This window comes from Elephantulus edwardii, unplaced genomic scaffold (genome assembly GCF_000299155.1).
Source record: "Elephantulus edwardii isolate Elephantulus edwardi_28Jun2011 unplaced genomic scaffold, EleEdw1.0 scaffold00015, whole genome shotgun sequence".
NCBI classification, from domain to species: Eukaryota; Metazoa; Chordata; class Mammalia; order Macroscelidea; family Macroscelididae; genus Elephantulus; species Elephantulus edwardii.
The window spans coordinates 20,261,326-20,279,906 of NW_006399765.1; the positions used below are offsets into that span (position 1 = coordinate 20,261,326).

Genomic DNA, 18,581 nt, shown 5'->3' on the forward strand with positions numbered 1-18,581 from the left:
GGGGCAACCCCTGTCCTTTACGTGTTGACCGCTGTTTCTAGGAAGGTTGTGGTTTGTTTGGGTTTTTTTTAAGCCCCGAGTTGGGTAAATCTGTCTCAAGAGTTTGTAGATTCTTCCCCAGTTGAGTTTAGCAACATAGAAGAAAATCTATTAGCTCAGTCCCTTTAGTCTGCTAGAGCAGCATTATCCAGTAGAACCTTCTAGAATAGTGAGTGTGTTCTACATCTGCTGTCCAAGATGGTCATCACTTGCGGTGGTGGCTGTGGTGGTGACAGCGTCAGTGGTGGTGCTGGTGCCGGTAGTTGCCACATATCGAGTTGACTTCAACTCATAGTGACCTGAGGCTGTAATCTTCACAGAACTAGATCACCAGGCCTCCCTCAGAGCTGGAGGGTAGGTTTGAACTGCCAGCCTTTTGATCAGCAGCTAAACACTTGGCCATTTGCTCTGCTGTCAAGCATCTGAAAGAGAACTAAGGAACTGAGTGTCTAATTTTACTTCATTTTCATTAATTTAAATTTAAGTAGAGAGGGTAAAACCAGGTTTCTCCTTGGAGGCTAGGGGTTTGAAGCTCCGTCTCACATACTTTGGGCATGTGGCCAATAGGGCTTGATCCTTAAAAAAGGACATCATGCTCAGAAGGGTGGAGGGACAGCATAGGAGAGGAAGAACTCGGATGAGATGGATTGATACAGTAACTGGGACAATGGGGGTTGACGTGTCAGAGCCGGTGAGACTGGGTCAGGACAGGGCAGGCTTCGGAGCTGTTGTGCATAGAGTCGCTGTGAGTCATAGGTGACTCGATGGCCTATAACAACAAAGGCAGGTAAGGGTAGCAGTTACTCTGTTAGTTTTGGGGGAAATCACAGCTCTGTGCCTTGATGTAGGAGCAGAAGGAAGCCTTGCACTGTCTGGCATGATCCTCACAAGCTCTGTTGTACTTAAGCCTGTTCTTGCAATAACCATCAATCCTTGAGCGTCTTTTTCTCTTCTGCTGGACCCTCTACTTTTCCAAGCTAGATTCTTTACATGTGGGGAATCCCATAATGCCCAGCTCCTTTAGTGACACTTGACCCTTGGCTGCAAGTAGCAAATGTTCAAATCAGAGAGTTAGCTTGCTTTAACTCCTGCTGAACTCTAAAAAAGTCAGTGTGAGTTTCTTGTTGCTGCTGTAACAAATAAGTGGAAATATAGGGACTTAAAACAACATAAATGTATTCTCTTAACCTCCTGGAGGTCAGACGTCTGAAATCAGTGTCACTGGGCAAAGAGGCCTTGGTGGTGCAGTGACTGAGCATTGTGCTGCTAACAGAAAGGTCAGTGATTCGAGCCTACCAGTGAATTTTCTGAAGAAAAGACCTGGCCGATCTGTTCCCATGAACACTACAGCCTGGAAAACCGCATGGGCCAGGTCTATGCTGTCCCACGGGAGGGTTCTTTGAGTCAGAAAAGACTTGTTGGCGCACAACAACAATGATAAAGTCAAGGTGTCATCAGCAGGGCTAGTTCTGCTGAGGCTTCACCCAAGAATCCATTTCTTGGGGTTCTTCCCAGTCTAGAGTGGCTGGCTGTGTTTCTTGGCTTTTGGCCTCTTCCTCCATCTCCATAGACTGTCACTCCAATCTCTCCTTCCATCATCATATCACCTCCTCTCTGTAGGCAGATGTACCTTTGCCTTTCTCTTAAAGATGTCTTTTTATTATGTTCCAGGTACCTACGCAATCCAAATTAATCTTCCATGACAAGATCCTTCATTTAATCCCATTTGCAAAGTCCCCTTTGCCATTCAGTCAGGGGTGGTCTAGCTATGGTTGTTTACACAGCAAAACCTCATTTCTTTCTCTCTCCCTCTGTCCCTTCGTGTGTGTGTGTCTCTCTCTCCCTCTTTCTCTCTCTCTCTCTCACACACACACACTCTCACTTTCTCTCCTTCATTTCCTCTCTCTCTCTCTCACACACACACGTTACCTCTCACATCTACTTTTCTTTAACAACTCCAGTGAAAGGCGCGTCTCTTGTCCAAAACTGCCAGCTGAAGTCCCAAGGATGGTTCTCATTGACCAGACTTAGATCACGTGCTCATTCCTGAGGCGATCACTATGGTCAGAAGGACCCTGATCCCTCTGATTGGCTGGCCTAAGTCATACCCCCACCTCACAGCTCTACACTACATAGGGGGAGGGAGGTTTCTCCACAAAGAAAACTGAGTATAGAATTCATGAGGTGACAGACTTTTGCAGGACATAAGGAAGGGTGCTGGCGCATAGCAAGTGCTCAGTAAATGACTGCTAGTGTGTTAGATTGTAGGATACGGAAGGGGATGTGGGAAGGATGTGCCTCCAGATATTAACATTTGAGGACACAAGGTTCACCAAGAAGAGGAAGGTGGAAGAACATTTGATGCAGAGAAAACACCATGACAAGGCCAAGGCTTTCACAGGCCCAGACTTTCTTCCCAAAATAATATTACTAATAGCAACTCTTTCCACTAGCAAAAACATCTCTGTTTGAGTGATACATTGTATGGTCAGCCTCCTGTAGCCTGCTCATTTGTAAAAAAATCTTAGATAAAAAGAGAGGACAGACCACGGTCACCTCACCTTCAGAAGTTAGACTAGAACCCTGGACTTTGACTCCCATCCCACTGGTCATTCCACCCTTTGGTTTATGAAACCATTTCCTAGAAGCTACATCCGGTTAACAAATCATGTCTCTTATCTCTCTCTCTCTTCTTGGTAAATTCTCCACAGGATTGTGACCAGATCCACGTTGATGACGTCTCATCAGATGACAATGGCCAAGATCTAAGGTGAGGATAGGGTGGGGCATGAAGCTGAGCTGCCCTTTTTGATTGGTTATCAAGCTCCTCTTTCTAGTACTAGGAAGTGGCAGAGGGAAGCGGACTGTGACGGGGAGAGGGTTGGCTTAGTCTCCAGAAATATGACTCCTCTGCGTGGTCCTGCATCAGCCCTAAAACAGCACAGCCCTTCCCTCTACTTCAGCATTGCCTGAGATCATTGAAACTCAAACTTCTGAACATTTTATGTGATTCTGTTTACATAATGATTCCTCCCTTGCTCAGCAAAGCAATACATGCCTCTTAGAAAAACTTCAGTTAGCACCCTTGAAATGTATCCCAAGATCTTTACCATTGAGAATTCGCTATGCATTCTGGGATAAACCTGGCTTAAGAAGATTGATTTCTGATTTAAAAACTTTGTTATTATTAGTTAGAGTCACAGTGATTCTGATTCATGGTAACTCCATGTGTACACAGTAGAATCGCACCATAAATTTTCCAAAACTAGAGTATTAGGCTAAGTGAACTAACTCAGTCCCATAAGGACAAATACTGTATAAGATCATTATTATAGAAATAAAAAGATTAATTAGTAAAACATGTGTGAGGATCCCAGGGGCGAGGGTAGGAGCAGCAAGGTGAGGATGGGTAGGGGTGTGACCATAGGGTCACAGAATTTGATAGGTGGAGGGAGGGGTGGGTAAAGGAAATGAGAAAGATCTGGTGTGAAAAATAATGTGTACAAACTTTGTAAGTAAACCAGTGTAAATAACAATTTTATTTGGTAATAAAACAATAGAAAGGGGGTAGGAATACAAGTTGTAATAAAACTAGACTCACTAAGAAAAAACAATGGCCAAAGCTGTGACCTGCCCTTTGGAAGCAAGTCTTCTAAAGTGTTGTCAGAGGATGCAAGCCCCCAATCTCCTGGTTAGTATTTAAGCCCTTACCAGTTTGCACACCCAGGGGACCTAAGAGTTGAGTGTGCACATCTGCTAAGAGTTTGGTATTAAATCTCCAAAGGTGTTAGTGCATTGATTAACATGCATATTTTGGTGTAAAAATTGAGGGTTTTATGTCAAGTAAAGAAATAACCCAACCCCCCCCAAAAAAAAAACCAAACTGATACAGTCCATTCTCAAAAACTTTGTCTTAAATATATAAGTGGAAGTGTTTGAGTGTTAGGGGCAAGCATTTCTGGGACAGACACAGATTCCGGAAATAAGGCATGAAAACGCTCCGAATGAGACAGCTTTCAGAGGAATGTGGCTGGAAGTGGTCCAGTCTGCCCCGCGGGAAACTTTAGATGCCCAGAACCCCAGTTAATCTGTTAATCTGTGCTTATCCAAAATTATCACAATTCAACATTCCTAACACCGAAGGAAGCCCATTGCGATCAGATTGATTGTGATTCATAATTCTCCCGTAAAACGGAATAATTGTCCTGGAGCGTGGTTTCTGAGGCTGTAAATCTTTACCGGAGACTGCCTCATCTTCTGCCTGCAGCGCAGCTGGTTCAAACCCCTGACCTTTTGGTTAGCAGCCCTTCAGGGCTCCTCTCAAGGTCTCAAGCCCATTAGAACACCATTGGGCCAAGTAATGTTCCAGTCATGGGACTGGACATTGTAAGTTCACTTAGCCTTTGCTTCCAACTTGTGCCTCTAAACTTGCTAAAAAGAAAAAGGAAGAGATTAAAGTTCCCAGTTCTATCCCTGCAAGTCTTTCACAACCCCCCCTATTTACCAGCAATGAGAAGACAGTGCCTGCTTCTTTTCCATTAGCCATCCCGGAATGTCTGCAATCAGAATTAGCAAGGAGCAAGGCTTGGCCGCGAAGCTCGAACTCAGCCTGGACTGTCCGGTTGATGGGGGACAGAAAGCCAGATCTTAGTCCATCGTATCATTTCCATGGCATCGTCAAGAGTCACCACTCTCTTTCGAGGGAGGGAGCAACCAGGGTTCCACTGTCTTGTTTCTGGATATTGATTCCATTCCAAGGATTGTTTCCGCAGTAGCTGGATTGGTACCTCAGAGCAATATTCCTGCCTCACGCTGAGAACCAGACATCCACGACTTAAGTGCGTCTTCTTCCTAGAAGCCAGATTCCCCACGTATTCCTTCAAGAAGGTCTCACCGAGTTCCTGCTATATATTCTAAGGAGCTCTGGTGGCGTCGTCCGTAACAAGTCGGCACTGCTGACCCGAAGGCTGAGCCTCTCTAGTGGTTCAGACCCTCCAGTGGCTCCAGCGGAGAATGATGGGTAATCTCCTCCCATGTGATACGCAGCTTTGGAAACCCAGGGTCGGGTCAGCCACGAGCCAACTGCAACCTGACAGCAATGAGCTTTTGAGCATCACGTGCTAGAGTCCCTCATGGTGTCTTCTGGGCTGCTAATCCAGTCCACTCTGAAGCATATCAGGAAAAGGGCCTGACTGACAGTCCAGAAAAATAACTCAGTCATTGAAAACCCTGCAGAACTCAGTTCTACTCTGACATGCATCAGTTGGAAACAACTTTGACAGCAAATGATTTTTGACTCCTGTTGCCAGAGTCCACGTAAAGAGGCTCAAGTGGTAGAGTGGTGACACACTCAGTTGCTAAGCAGAAGAACAGCAGTTCAACCAACCAGCTGCTGCCAGCAGAAAACACCTCACCAGTTACTCCGTAAGGGTTACAGCCGAGGAAACCCCATAAGGCAGTTCCGCTCGGTCCAGCCCAGTAAGGTCGCTGGGAGTTGGAATCACACAGCACACAACTGGTATTATAAAATGCTTGTTGCTTTGATTTTTTTCTCTCTTAGCATTAGGAGCCAGTCTTCTTTGTTAAAATTTATTTTATTTTATTGTTATTCCTTTTTTGTGTGTACCATCAAACTGGATCTGACTGGTATAGGAGGAAATTGTCCCTCCTTCTCCATCAGAGAATCTGGTGGATTAAAACCACATACCTCTGGGATTACAGTGCAGCTTCTTTGCCACTAGGCCACCAGAGCTCCCGGGAGCCAGCCTTTCTTGAGCCCTCACTTGGGACCTTCGTTGTTCCAAGTGCTTCAGATAGGTTGACTCTGCACTTTCCCAGCAGCCTTAGAGGGTTGATCCTCTCACCATCCTCTCGTTGTACGGCTGGGGACGTAAGGCCTGGGGAGATCAAGTAACCTGCCCACAGCTGCCAAGTGGGGAGGTAGAATTCTAATCCACAACGTGAGTCCAAACTCTTGTCCTCACCTCTGTCCACCTTGGGCACCATGCCCTGCCCTCAGTGAGGCATGTCCGCCTCCTGATAGACCCTCTCAGCAGCTCCACCATGTTATCTGCTGAACTAATAGTCAGTGTTTGGTTTTTTTGGGTTTTGTTGTTGTTGTTTAAATATGTGTGTGTGTGTGTGTGTGTGTGTGTGTGTGTGAGAGAGAGAGAGAGAGAGAGATATCAAATCAGATCTGACTGGTACAGGAGGAGATTGCCCCTCCTTCTCCAGCAGAGCATCTGGTGGATTCAAACTGTGTACCTCTGGGATTTCAGTGCAGCTTCTTTGCCACTAGGCCACCAGAGCTCCCTCAGTGTTTGGTTTTGAAGCAATAAATTAGCTGACAAGATGGGAGCCTTTACATTGCAGAGAAAGGACAGGAGGGTGGTTGATGTTTTGTTTTTTTTTTTTTTTTAAAGTGGCGGTTCTAGAGCCAAGGAGCGTCGATGTTGTTGTTGTTGTTGTTACGGATCGTTGAGTCGTAACTGACCCATTCCTGACCCTCCAGAGGGTTTTCAGAGGCTGTTAATCACACAGGAATAGATTGTTCATCTTTCTCCCACAGAGCCGGCTGGTGGATTCAAACCTTGTACCTTGAGGAGGATAAATTTATAGCCTCTTCCTCGTCCGTTGACAGTGGGTTACGTGCTGGGAGAGTGCCCAGTGCAGAGGGATGAGTGGTCCCTTGATGAATGGTATCTGCTCATATGATTACGTGTAGCTTTGCTCCCTCTTCCCAGCTGAGTGTATTTCGCTTTTTTCTTAATTCACCGGTCACCAACACTCAGGGGAATTGGGACTGAGAAGGAAGAAGCAGCAGCAAGACTTTAATCTACTCGTTGGCGTCTCTGGTGGAAAAGAGGACCTTGCTATGCAAACAAATTACTGCTAGATGCCAGAAAGTCCATTTTTCTTCATAGCGACCTCATGTGACCGAATAGAACTGCCCCATAGGGTTGCCAAGGTTGTGATGTTTATGGAAGGAATCATGATAACACAGTGACTAAGCACTTGCTTGCTAACTGAAAGGTTAGTGGTTCATATCTACCAGCCACTGTCGAGAACAGTAGTATAACAGCTGCTTCTGTGAAGATTACAGCCTCGAAAACTTTACAGGGCAGTGATGCTCAGCCCTATGAATTGAAGTCAACTCGATGACAATGTGTTTTTAAAAAATTTTATGAGAATAGACTACCAGGTTCTTCCCAACCCACATGTTGAACTACTACTTCCTGGGTCAAAGAGCGTATCTCTACAAAGTAATGGAAATTAACACCATCTGATTAAATAAATAATAAGCGGAAGAGGGAGTTTTTGTGGCAGGATCTGGAGTTGCTCACAGAGTGGAGGACAGGACGGGCAGTCAAGCCTGAGAAGGAACAGAAGCCCAGAGCACGTTCAGGGGTCAAAGCAGCAGGAAGTCGTTACGTTTCTTCTAGACTCTTTGTCCGGATGAACCAGCACCAGTCATTTCTTGGAATGCCTCTGAGCTTCAAATTCCTGAGAGCGAGAGAAGAGGCTTTGCCTGATCTGCTCACTTACACGCAGGGGGCAGAGATGTTCCCCAAAGAAAACAGTTACCATTTGATATAAAAGGAAGGGAAATGAATGCTAACAGGACAAGAGTAGAAGAGGACGGTGGTTGGCTTCCAGTGGGCTTGACCAATGGGGGGACTCCAGAAGGAGATGAAAGAGAGATGAAGGCGACTTGAGGCGCTGCTTCCCTGCTCCCCAGAGCTCCAGCTGGCTCGCAGGACTCCAGAAACGTCACCCCTTCTTTTTGTTCCTTCTGACGTAGCATGGAGAAGGACACCCCATTCTCTAGCTTCTGGCAGAGATTCTAACCAGTTTGAAATAGTTCAGTTCTGGCTGATGGAAACAAGGATAGAGTTCTTGTTACAGAGCAACCAAGAGTCTTGCATTTTGTCACATGATCTCAGCCACCGTCTCTGGGAAGAGCACTGGTGCGTACTTGACTCAGGTCAGCGTCCCCCACGCCAGCTGCCCTTGTTCAGGTCAGCCACAACCGAACCTTTTCAAACTCTTTCAGTGCCCTAGTCCCTGGGTGCTTCAGTAAGACCCTCCTGTTGTTCTTAACTCTGCCTATACTTCTAAAAAGAATCACATGATTAAATTTTATTGAACTATTAAAGTAGTAACTAAAAAACAAAAATCAAACACAAAACCATTGGTGCCACCACAGTTGGGAAATGCTGATCTGCTCCTATGATTAGACACGGCTGTGCTCCCTGCTCTGAGCTGACTATTTCAGCTTTCCCTGTTAAATATGAAAGAGGACTTTGCTATGAAGGTGCATAGTTATTATAACTGCGTTATTGTATTCTCTATAGATCTTTTTTAAAAAAATTATGTATAAATAACATACTAAAAGCTGTGGTCTGCTCCTCCCTGGAAGCTCTTATGCCCACATCCTGTGCCATGTTCACTGGGTTTTTGGATGCCTTTGGCCCCATCGTGAATCCACCAGCCTGTTGTCTCCCTATGCTAACTAACACTGTCTCTTAGGTGGTTGCTTAGCTAACACTCTCTTGTTGATTGGCTGGCTGATTGGTTAACACTTACTGATTGGTTGATGACAGGCTGGTTAGTTGACTGGGTAGATGGATGTGTGGTTGGTTAGTTAACACTGCCTTTTAATTGGTTGGTTGGTTGGTTGGCTGGCTGGCTAATTGGTTGGTTGGCTGGTTGGTTAACACTCTCTTGTTGGTTGGAAGACTGGCTGGTTAATTGGGTGGATGGATGGTTGGTTGGTTAAAAGTCTTTTAGTTGGTTGGTTGGTTGGCTGATTGGTTAGATGGTTGGGTGGGTGAATGGATGGATGGTTAGCACTGTCTTTTGACTGGTTGGCTGGCTGGCTGGCTGGTTGGTTGGTTGGTTAACACTGTCTTTTAGTTGGTTGGGTGGGTAGATAGATGACTGGTTGGTTGGTTGGTTTAATGGTTGAATGGATGGGTGGTTGGTTAGTTAACACTGTCTTTTAGTTGGTTGGTTGGTTGGCTGGTTGAATGGGTGGGTGGTTAACACTGTCTCTTGTTGGTTAATTGGTTGGCTGGCTGGCTGGTTAACATTGTCTCTTCTCCCACCCTCTCTCTTCCCCTTCCTCTCTCTCTCCAGCACATATAACTTCTCTGCTGATGGCTTCCACAGTTCGGCCCCAGGAGCCAGCCTCTGCCTGGGCTCCGGCGTCCACGGTGGCGTGGACTGGATGAGGAAGCTGGCCTTCCGCTACCGTCGGGTGAAGGAGATGTACAACACGTACAAGAACAACGTGGGTGGTGAGTGGGCCCAGCCTGCACACAGCACGTCCAGGGTTCTCTGATACTCAGGCCACTCCTTCAGCTAAAGGGAGAACCATCAGGATGGGCCCTGGCACTATCACTCTGCATAAGTGGTGCCCACAGCAGGCACTGTTCTGCAAGCTTTGCGAATACCAGCTCACTGAAGTCAGTCCGCATGATACCCCCCAAGGCAGGGCTGTAGTGTTGAATTTGAGAGATAGATTGAGCATCTTTTCCAGGATTATCCAAGGACCCCTGGTGGCACAGCAGTTAAGCGGTTGGCTACTAACTGGAAAGTTGACAGTGTGAACCTATCCGGGGTCTCTGCAGGGAGAAAAGACTGAGTGGCCTGTTCCTTTAAAGCTTGTTGTTGTTGCTGTTGTTAGAAAACCCTATGGAGCAGTTCTACTCTCTACCACGTGAGGTCGCTGTGAAATGGAATCGACTCCCCCACACCGACTGGCAGGCAGCTTACAGGGTCTCTCATATACACCCCTTCACCCCAGAAGCTTCTCAGGCTCCTTCCCTCTGTCCACAGAATGAGTGGAGCCCCTGGCAGAATCCTGAGTCCCCCATGGGACGTAAGCAGTGTCTCTCCCAGCTCTGTCATAGTCTAACTGTTTGAACAAGATACATAAGCTCTCTGAGCCTCAGTTTCTACATCAATGAAATAAATTCAACAAACTCGACTTACTCCCCTCAAGTCAGAACCAACGCCTTGCTGCCCCTCTGGCAGGTTTTCTGAGGCTGTAAATCATAGGGGTGGGGGGTGATGGGTGTGATTGTCCATCTCTCCTGAGGAGCTGCTGGTTCAGACCACCTGAGGCACCACGTTCAGGTGACAACTCCCCACAGAGTATGAAATAGCGGAGACATAACTCTGCTTGCCGGGGTTCCACGGAGGTGTGTCATTAACGCATACAGAAGTCACACCCCCGTGCCTGGTGTCTCCTGGGTGCTCAGGAAACAGTACCCCATTGTCAAAAGGTTTCTGACTCACCTCAGCCTCTCCTTGGGTTCCCAAGACTGTAAATCTAAACAGGAAGAAACTACCTCATCGTTCTCCCTCAGAACAACTGCTGGGCTTGAACTACTGACACTTTGGTTAACAGCCCAGCGTTTAGCTCACTGTACCACCAGGCGCCTTTGGTAAACAGCAGCATTGTCCTTGGCTCCTGTGGGTCGTGCTAGGGAGGCCTTTTGGTTTAGTATCTTCTGCTTCCCCCTCAGGTTCTTCAGGACAGGTTTTCTGTCTCAATCGTCCTGCGGCCCTAATTCCCTGCCCCGGTGCTGAGAGTCATCTCGCCAGCTTCCTCTGTGCCAGGCTCTGATTGGAGCACTTTCTGTATCCGAGTTCACTTGCTCTTCACAGCATCCTAGTATCCGCCCACTGCTACTGAGTCCGTTCTGACTCATAGTGACCTGATAGGACAGAGTAGAGCTGCCTCAGTTTCTTCATCTGTAAAATGGAAGTAAGAATAGCATTGCCTCCTCATGTCACTGCAAGGATGAAGTGAAACAGTACTCCCTCCAGCACACAAACTAAAGTTAGCACCATGCATAGGTCAGCATGGTCCCCGTGCCAGGATGGTATGCGAATTCTTACCTTTCCATCCCTGTCTTTCCATTGTTGTTGTTGTTGTTGTTATGTGCCGTCGAGTAGCTTGCGACTCATAGCGATCCTATGTACAACAGCCCTAAACTCCACTCTGTCCTGTGCCAATCACACTGTCTCTGACACTCCCGTCCCAATTATCCCAGTCACTGAATCAATCCACCTCATAGAGGGCCTTCCTCTCCTGCGCTGTCCCTCCACCCTCCCAAGCATGATGTCCCCCTCTCCAAGGGCCGGTCTCTCCTCACAACATGTCCAAAGTAAGTTAGACGGAGCCTCAGAATCCTTGCCTCCAAGGAGCCACCCGGTTTAACCCTCTCCAGGACAAATCTCTTTGTTTTCCTAGCAGTCCATGGTATTCTCAGTACTCTTCTCCAGCACCACAGCTCAAAGGCATCAATTCTCCTTCTATCCTCCTTGGTCATTGGCCAACTCTCTGATGCATAACAGGTGATTGAGAAGACCATGGCCTGTATCAGACGCACCTTAGTCTCCAGAGAGACACCACTGCTCTTCAGCACTTTGGAGAGGTCCCTAACAGCAGACTTTCCCATGGCAATGCGCCTTTTAATTTCCTGGCTGCTGGTGCCAGGACTGTTGACTATGGAGCCAAGCCATTGTATATGCTAAAAACAAAACAAACAAACCAAAAAAAACAATAACCCTCAACCATTTTTTTTACTAGAGTGAAAGAAAACACATTAAAAGCACGAGGTCCCACCTGTAATAAGCACTCAGTGAATGTTAGTCATTAGTACGTTTTACTTTAAGTCTCAGTCTGCACCACAGCAGTGGGGGTGCTGCGATCTCCAGGTCTTGTTCGTCACTGGATGTCACAGCCACACGCAGGAACTCTTGAGTTCTCTGTTGGATAGATGGAGGCAGGGAGGGAGGGGAGAGCAGATAGTGGGTGAGGAAGTAGATGGTATGGAAGCTGGATAGGTGAGTCATCGGGTGAGTAAGATGGACGGGTGGAGAGGGAGAAAAGCTTGAGTGGGTCAATGGATGAATGGGTGAATGGGCAGGTAGGTTTGTCATTGGGTGGGTAAGAGAAGTGAGTGGGTTAGAGGATGGACGGATGGAAGTGAGTGGGTCGATGGATGGATGGATAGATGGACGGATAGATGGATGGATAGGTGAATCAGGTGATTTGAAGAGGTGAATGGGTCAGTAGATGGATGAATACGTGAGTGAATGGGTGGATGGATAGACGGACGGTAACTGGGTGGGTGGGTCGATGGATGGATGGATGGATGGATGGATGGATGAATGAGTTTGGAGAGGAGATTGGCTCAGTAAATGGATCAGTGAATCTATAAATGGATTAATGGATTAATCCCAAGAGAAGATTGAAAGAGCCTTTAAGGATTGAAGTTGGCCTTTGAGGGGATCACATGATTTGAACCTTCAGTGCAGTAGCCAGACTTCCCTTCCCTCCCCCTAAAATGGACTGGTCATTTTAAGAAGCAAGACTGGCTAGCCACTTCTGAAATCACAGGCCTTCGGAAACCATGTGAACATGGCCACTCACGCCTTCATTTCCTCTGTCCACAGGCTTGATAGGTGCTCCCAAAAGAGAGACCTGGCTGCAGCTCCGAGCCGAGCTGGAAGCACTGACTGACCTCTGGCTGACCCACTCCCTGAAGGCACTGAACCTCATCAATTCCCGGTAAGGTTGGGCCCCCGTTTTCCTGCCTATCACTGAGCTTTCTCCCAGGTGGGGTGGTGGCCCCTCCATCTCCGTAGTCAGAGAGAGGGAACTCTTAATTCTCATGTGCACATTTTATAGCAGTTTGATAAAGTTGAGGTGGGCATGGCACAGTGGCCACCTCTGGGCACAGCCGAACAAATAAGTAAGTTGAAATTTCTCAGGGTCCATACATAAGCCCCTCATCCCATACACTCCTGGCCCAGAATATCCACCAGTCACAGCCTCAGTTCTGCTAACAATTTTACAAGATGTCTCAGATCACTTAGTGGATTCCAGTCAACACAAGACAGCCAATTTTCATTCTTTTCATTCCAACAAATTGCCTCTCATTCTTAATAAGATCATCTAGAGAACAGATGATTTCCCTGTTAGAACATTGAAAATTCATGTGACTCAGCAAATAAAGGAATACAGTATGGTGGCCGATGGATGGGCTGAATCCATACTGTCTGGTTAGTGTATTTGCCCCTCCCTTTGTTCTGAAGACTAGGACAGTTCACACCTAACTCCAGGGTTCTGGATTCTCAATAGATCCAAACAAGTACATGCTCTCCAGTTTACTCCAGTCCCTACCCTTCCCTGCTGCCCTCCGTTTGTCCCATAGCCTTCATTTACATTATCTGTCTGGTCCCTCCGGCTTTGTCTATGTGCAGCCCTTGCAATAAGCATGTATTTTTTTAAATAAGAAAGATTTTCCATCCACATTGCATGTCCGGCAAGCTGTAGCCTTGACAGAGAAGAAGGGGAGGAATGATGTATACTGCATTGCAGCAGATGAGGGAGAGAATTATTTAAAAGGGATATATGATTAGTATTATTGTCATGACAGGAGTCCAGACTGATGGCTGCACAGTGCAGTGGACCTGGGGGGAGGGATTGCATAGCAATGAAAGAGTTTTTCTTTTACTTTTCAAGGAGAAAAATGGATTGGGGGAGGGGGTGTGCAGGGAGAAAAGTGCAACAATGAATGACTGGAAACCCTAAGTCTCTGTAAACTTTCATTAAAATTAATTTTTTAAAAAAAGAGAAGAATTAGAGGAACTTTGGGTCCTGCCCTCACCTGAAATTGACCTCCAGAGCCTGCTTCTCCAGCCAGCCATGAGCCCACCCAGCACCCCGTTTTGTCTCCCTGCCTTTGTCTATCCATCCATCCACCCGTCCAAGACTGGATTTGGAAGTGCCTGCCATGTGTCTGACACTGTACTTCATATGGAGGTCATGTAGTCAGAGCACTAGAATTCCCACCTGCTCCAGGCTCTTGCTGTAAGATCTGCTCCTGTACCTCTAAGTTCTGATCTCCAACCTCATTTATCTTCAGACCCAACTGTGTCAACGTGCTGGTCACCACCACTCAACTAATTCCTGCCCTGGCCAAAGTCCTGCTGTACGGACTGGGCTCTGTGTTTCCTATTGAAAATATCTACAGTGCAACCAAGACAGGTAGGAGAAGCCACATCTCAGGGGGATGCAGGGGCTGGGGTGGGTAGGGGGTGTTAGCTTTCCATCCCAGGTACGGGAAGGTTAAGGAATTCGTCTAAAGGCATCAGACCCCCAAAAGAGTCCTCACAACCAAGTTACTTGCTTTTTCTTCTGTTTCCAGTGAAACTGATTAGGCTTATATTTTTCAAATGTGTAGTGGTTATGTTGTAAGCAAAGCTGCTGTAATAAACAAAACACTCCCCAGTACAAAGGCATAAATAAGATCCGAAGGTTATTTCTCACACATGTAACAGACCAGAAGCAAGTGATCCAGGCCGGTGCAATGGCCCCGTGTTTTAGTGAAGTGGCAGAAATACCCCCAGTGGATGACTGTGGCAAACAGAAATTTACTTTCTCACAGTTTCGTTGCCTTTGAGTCAGAACTGACTCCTAGCTGACCCTCCATTGGGTTTCTGAGGCTGTAAATTGTGTGAGAGGCGATGTCCAGTCTTCCTTTTGTGGGGCTGCTGGTGGATTTCAACTGCCTTTGGGTTAACATTGCACCTCCCTTGGGGCTAGGCCACCAGAGAAATTCTAATTCAAGGCCACCTCTGGGGGAAGCTTTCCCTCTGTGTTGGTTCTGGAAGAAGGTTCTCATATTGGAGTAATTATGAGCTTGGCTATTTTGTAGAGCCCCAGGTGTCTTGACATGAGTCGTCTTCCAGGTGTAGAAGGTTCACAGCACAGGGGCCCTGGATCCAAAGAATGCTCTCTGCTCCTGGAATAGAGATAGAGAGATGCCTATGGTCTCTGCTCACTTGTTTAGTCTCTTCTATATATCGAAAGAGATCTGTCACTAGACATACTTGAGGCATGTGTTTTATCTGTCACTAGAGATAGAACCTAATCCTGTAGATTATGTCCTTCATTAATTTAACTGCCACAAATCCTTCCTCATTAGCATCACAGAGGTTAGGATTTAAAACACACAGGATAATTACAATGCTTCCCTTTGCAGTTGTCCACAGGGAGTTGTACTGCTAACCCCAAGGCCACACTTCTCTCGGGGGTTCAAATCCACTAACAGCTCTGAAGGGAGAAAGATGGGCAGTCTCCTCCTATGTGATTTACCGCTTGCCCGAGGGTCACTAGGAGTCGGTTTCAACTCAACAGCAGTGTAAATTTTGACCCCAGAGGGGACAAACCCCTGTGCGTAGGGGGTCACCCATTAGACTGTTAACTGGAAGGTGGACAGTTCGAATCCACTGGTTGCTCTGCAGAAAACAAATGGTCAGTCTCTTTCTGTTTAAGATCTGTAGCCATGGAACTCAGTCACGGGTCCCCAGGAATCAGAATTCATTCAGGGGTACTGGGTTTGCTTTTGTTGAGGGAGGAGACAGGTACCCAAGTAGAAGAGTCTCTGGGTGATGCAAATAGTAGTGTGCTTAGCTGCTAGTTGAAAGGTTGGAAGTTCAATTCTACCCATGGGCAGCAGTCACTGAAAACGGCATGGAGCCAGTTCTGCCCTGACCCCCAGGGCCTCCTGTGAGATGGACAGGCCAGCTTCCCTCCAGGTCCACCGGACGCTGCATTCTCTCTCCTTCTCCATGTTGCAGGCAAAGAGAGCTGCTTCGAGCGCATAATGCAGCGATTTGGCCGGAAAGCTGTCTACATCGTCATCGGGGACGGCGTGGAAGAGGAGCAAGGGGCCAAGAAGGTAATTCCCTGTCCCCCCAGCCTTCCAGGCCGGCATCGTTACTGTCAGGAATGGCAGATCCCGGCTCCCAGGCACAGGCTCTTCTCTGTCCCGGCCTCTGTGCTGGCCAGTCCACTCCCATGTGCAGATCACAGAAGCGTCCTGAGTCATTTCCTTCTGCAAATCCACCGGGGCCTCTGGCCGCTGCCGCTGGAAGCTCTGGGCTCTTTCTGGGATGCTGGGCAGGCTGGGGGTGGGCCGCACGTGTGTGTGTTTTATTTCATCCTCGCCGATCACGTGTTCCAGGAAACTTTCCCAGTTAATAAAGACAGCATTAAGCTAATGAAAAAGAAAATCCTGCATTTGTGATGTCGGGCTCGTGAGGAGAGGGACAGGGGAGGGCCCTGGTGGCCTCAGCCCTGTTCTTAGAAAAAGAAACAGCTGCCTGGTCTGGTTCTGTCAACAGCATCCCAGAGGCCCTGCCACCTCCATGCAGGGGCCTGGGAAGTGGATTGTTAATGTCACAGAGCTTAATTTGGGGAGCCTGGCTTCCCCTTCCTGACTCGCAGCAAATCCCAGGGAAATTCAGAGATGTCAAAGATCTCTGGGTCTGAAAACTCACAAGAAGCGGGAGGGACTGAGGGTCCTGAGCAAGGGGCTCGGAGAGGAGAGGGAAGGGGTCTTTGTAGCCCCTGTTTGCTCAGCCTGGGAGGCCCCCCACGTCCAGCTCGTGCCTGCTCTTTCCTCCTCAGCCTTGCTGTTAGCACCATGTCCAGGACGGAATCCCTGACCGGCCTGTGCAGCCCTCCCCACCCTGTCCCTGCACCTTCTCCAGCCGCTGTCCCCTCTAGCACGGAACGGTCCTCTGCGTGGCTGATGCTCCCACAGTGACACTGCGTCAGCTCATGCGTCTGCTCCGCCAGCCGAGCACCTGCTCTGTGCCCAGCGCTCTTCCAGGCACTGGGATGCTGGGGGCAGGTCACAGATACATAAGCTAAATATGTGTGTGGTGGGGTGATAGGTGCTCTGGAGGGACCAGAGAGGGGTCCCGTGGAGGGACAGGTTCCGAGTGTCAGTGGTGACCAACGCTGGTCTCTCCATGAGGTGGAGTCTGAGAGAGACTAGGAAGGGAGGGAACAGGATCAGACAGTCAAACCAGGACACACGAAAGGCCACAGGCTCCACGTTTCCTGAGGGGCTGGTGTGTCACTGCGGAGGGAAGAAGAGGCGATAGGAAGTGGCGGGAGCACAGGGCTGGCAGCCTCCGGTTCGTCTCCTGTCACTGGTGTATTTGCTGCAGGTCCTTGAGAGCGTTCTTGAGGTGTTCATTGATTCTTCATGGGGCTAGAGATGCCACCCGCCACTCAAACACCAAAAAGGTTTATTTCTGTCCTCGGGTCAGCAGGAGTGCGCACTGCCCAGGATGCTGTGGCCGCGTGGGGGTGGGGTTGCCGGGCTGATGGGGGTGGGGTTGCCAGGCTCATGGAGAGGGTGCCCAGCTTTATGGAAGGGGTGCCCAGGCTCATGGAGGGGGTGTCCAGGCTCATGGAGGGGGTGTCCAGGCTCATGGAGGGGGTGTCCAGGCTCATGGAGGGGGTGTCCAGGCTCATGGGGGTGGGGTGTCCAGGTTTATGGGGTTGGGGTGCCCAGGTTTATGGAAGGGGTGTCCAGGCTCATGGAGGGGGTGTCCAGGCTCGTGGGGGTGGGGTGCCCAGGCTCATGGGGGTGGAGTTGCCCTGGCTCTTTCTCTCTTATTGCACCACTAGCCCCATGATGCCACTTTTTCCGTGAGGGCCAAGATGCTCCCACACTGTGTGTCCACATTCTGTCCAGCAGGAGACAGGACACAGCACAGTCTCAGCAGACGGCTCTACTGCCAAGTCCCATTGGCTACATGTTTTTATTATAATTTGGGTGAGAGTTTACAAAGCAGACTGGGCTTCTCATTCAGTCGTTCACGTCCACACTTTGTTTTACATTCATTATAGTACCCACAATGTGATCACACTCATCTCGCTTCCTTCCTGTGACTCCTGTTGCATTAATCCTCTCTACCCCTGCTGGCCTCTGAGCTGTACCCTTGGGCATACACTGCTCTTCTGACTCCTGTAGTTGACTTTTCTAAAGAGTGAGTTCCTCAGTGGTGTTTTTGATCCCCTTATAGACCTTCTATTGGTAGGCTGAAATTCGGACCGTGGGGTTGAGTTTTGTCCCAGCCTCAAAGGGGGACTGGGGGCCATCGTCTCTCAGGGATTCCGCCAGTGCCCACGAGGCCAGAAAGCTGGGCCCTTTTGGTGGTTTTGAGTTGTATTCTACACTTTGGCCCCTTCCATCCCAAACCTGGTCCTGTGACGCCTGGAAGCGTGCCCAGCAGTGGTAGTGAGGCACCATCTGGGTCTTGCGGTTCAGGATGGTAGACGCTGGAGCACTGGCGACCCCCAGGTGGGGTCCGAGTCCACCAGCTGCTCCGAGGGGGAGAGACAGGCCATGCTGGACAGTCGGCCGTGCGTCGGCTCAATGACGACGAGCTCGAGTTTTCAGGCCTCTGCGCTAGATGTTTCTGTGCAGCTTTGCTTCCGTCTCCTCTGATTCTGATGGGAGAGAACAATGGTGGCATTTCAGATGTGGCTCACAAGCTTTTTTTTAATTATTATTATTATTATTTTTCATGAAAGTTTACAGAGACTTAGGGTTTCCAGTCATTCATTGTTGCACTTTTCACCCGGCCCACCCCCTCCCCCCAATTCACTTTTCTCCTTGAAAAGTAAAAGAAAAATTCTTTCATTGCTATGTAATCCC

At 48.4% G+C, this 18,581-nt stretch overlaps 1 protein-coding gene across 1 annotated transcript in view; it reads left to right on the forward strand.

Moving 5' to 3' along the window:
* EYA2 (eyes absent homolog 2 (Drosophila)) overlaps positions 1-18,581 on the forward strand; it is a 194,366-nt gene that overhangs the window by 172,887 nt on the left and 2,898 nt on the right. Inside the window, exons 9-13 of the mRNA XM_006881747.1 lie at positions 2,751-2,809; positions 9,178-9,338; positions 12,511-12,625; positions 13,986-14,107; positions 15,703-15,803. Of these exons, the coding sequence (XP_006881809.1) occupies positions 2,751-2,809; positions 9,178-9,338; positions 12,511-12,625; positions 13,986-14,107; positions 15,703-15,803 (558 nt within the window). The remainder of the gene's footprint in view (positions 1-2,750; positions 2,810-9,177; positions 9,339-12,510; positions 12,626-13,985; positions 14,108-15,702; positions 15,804-18,581) is intronic.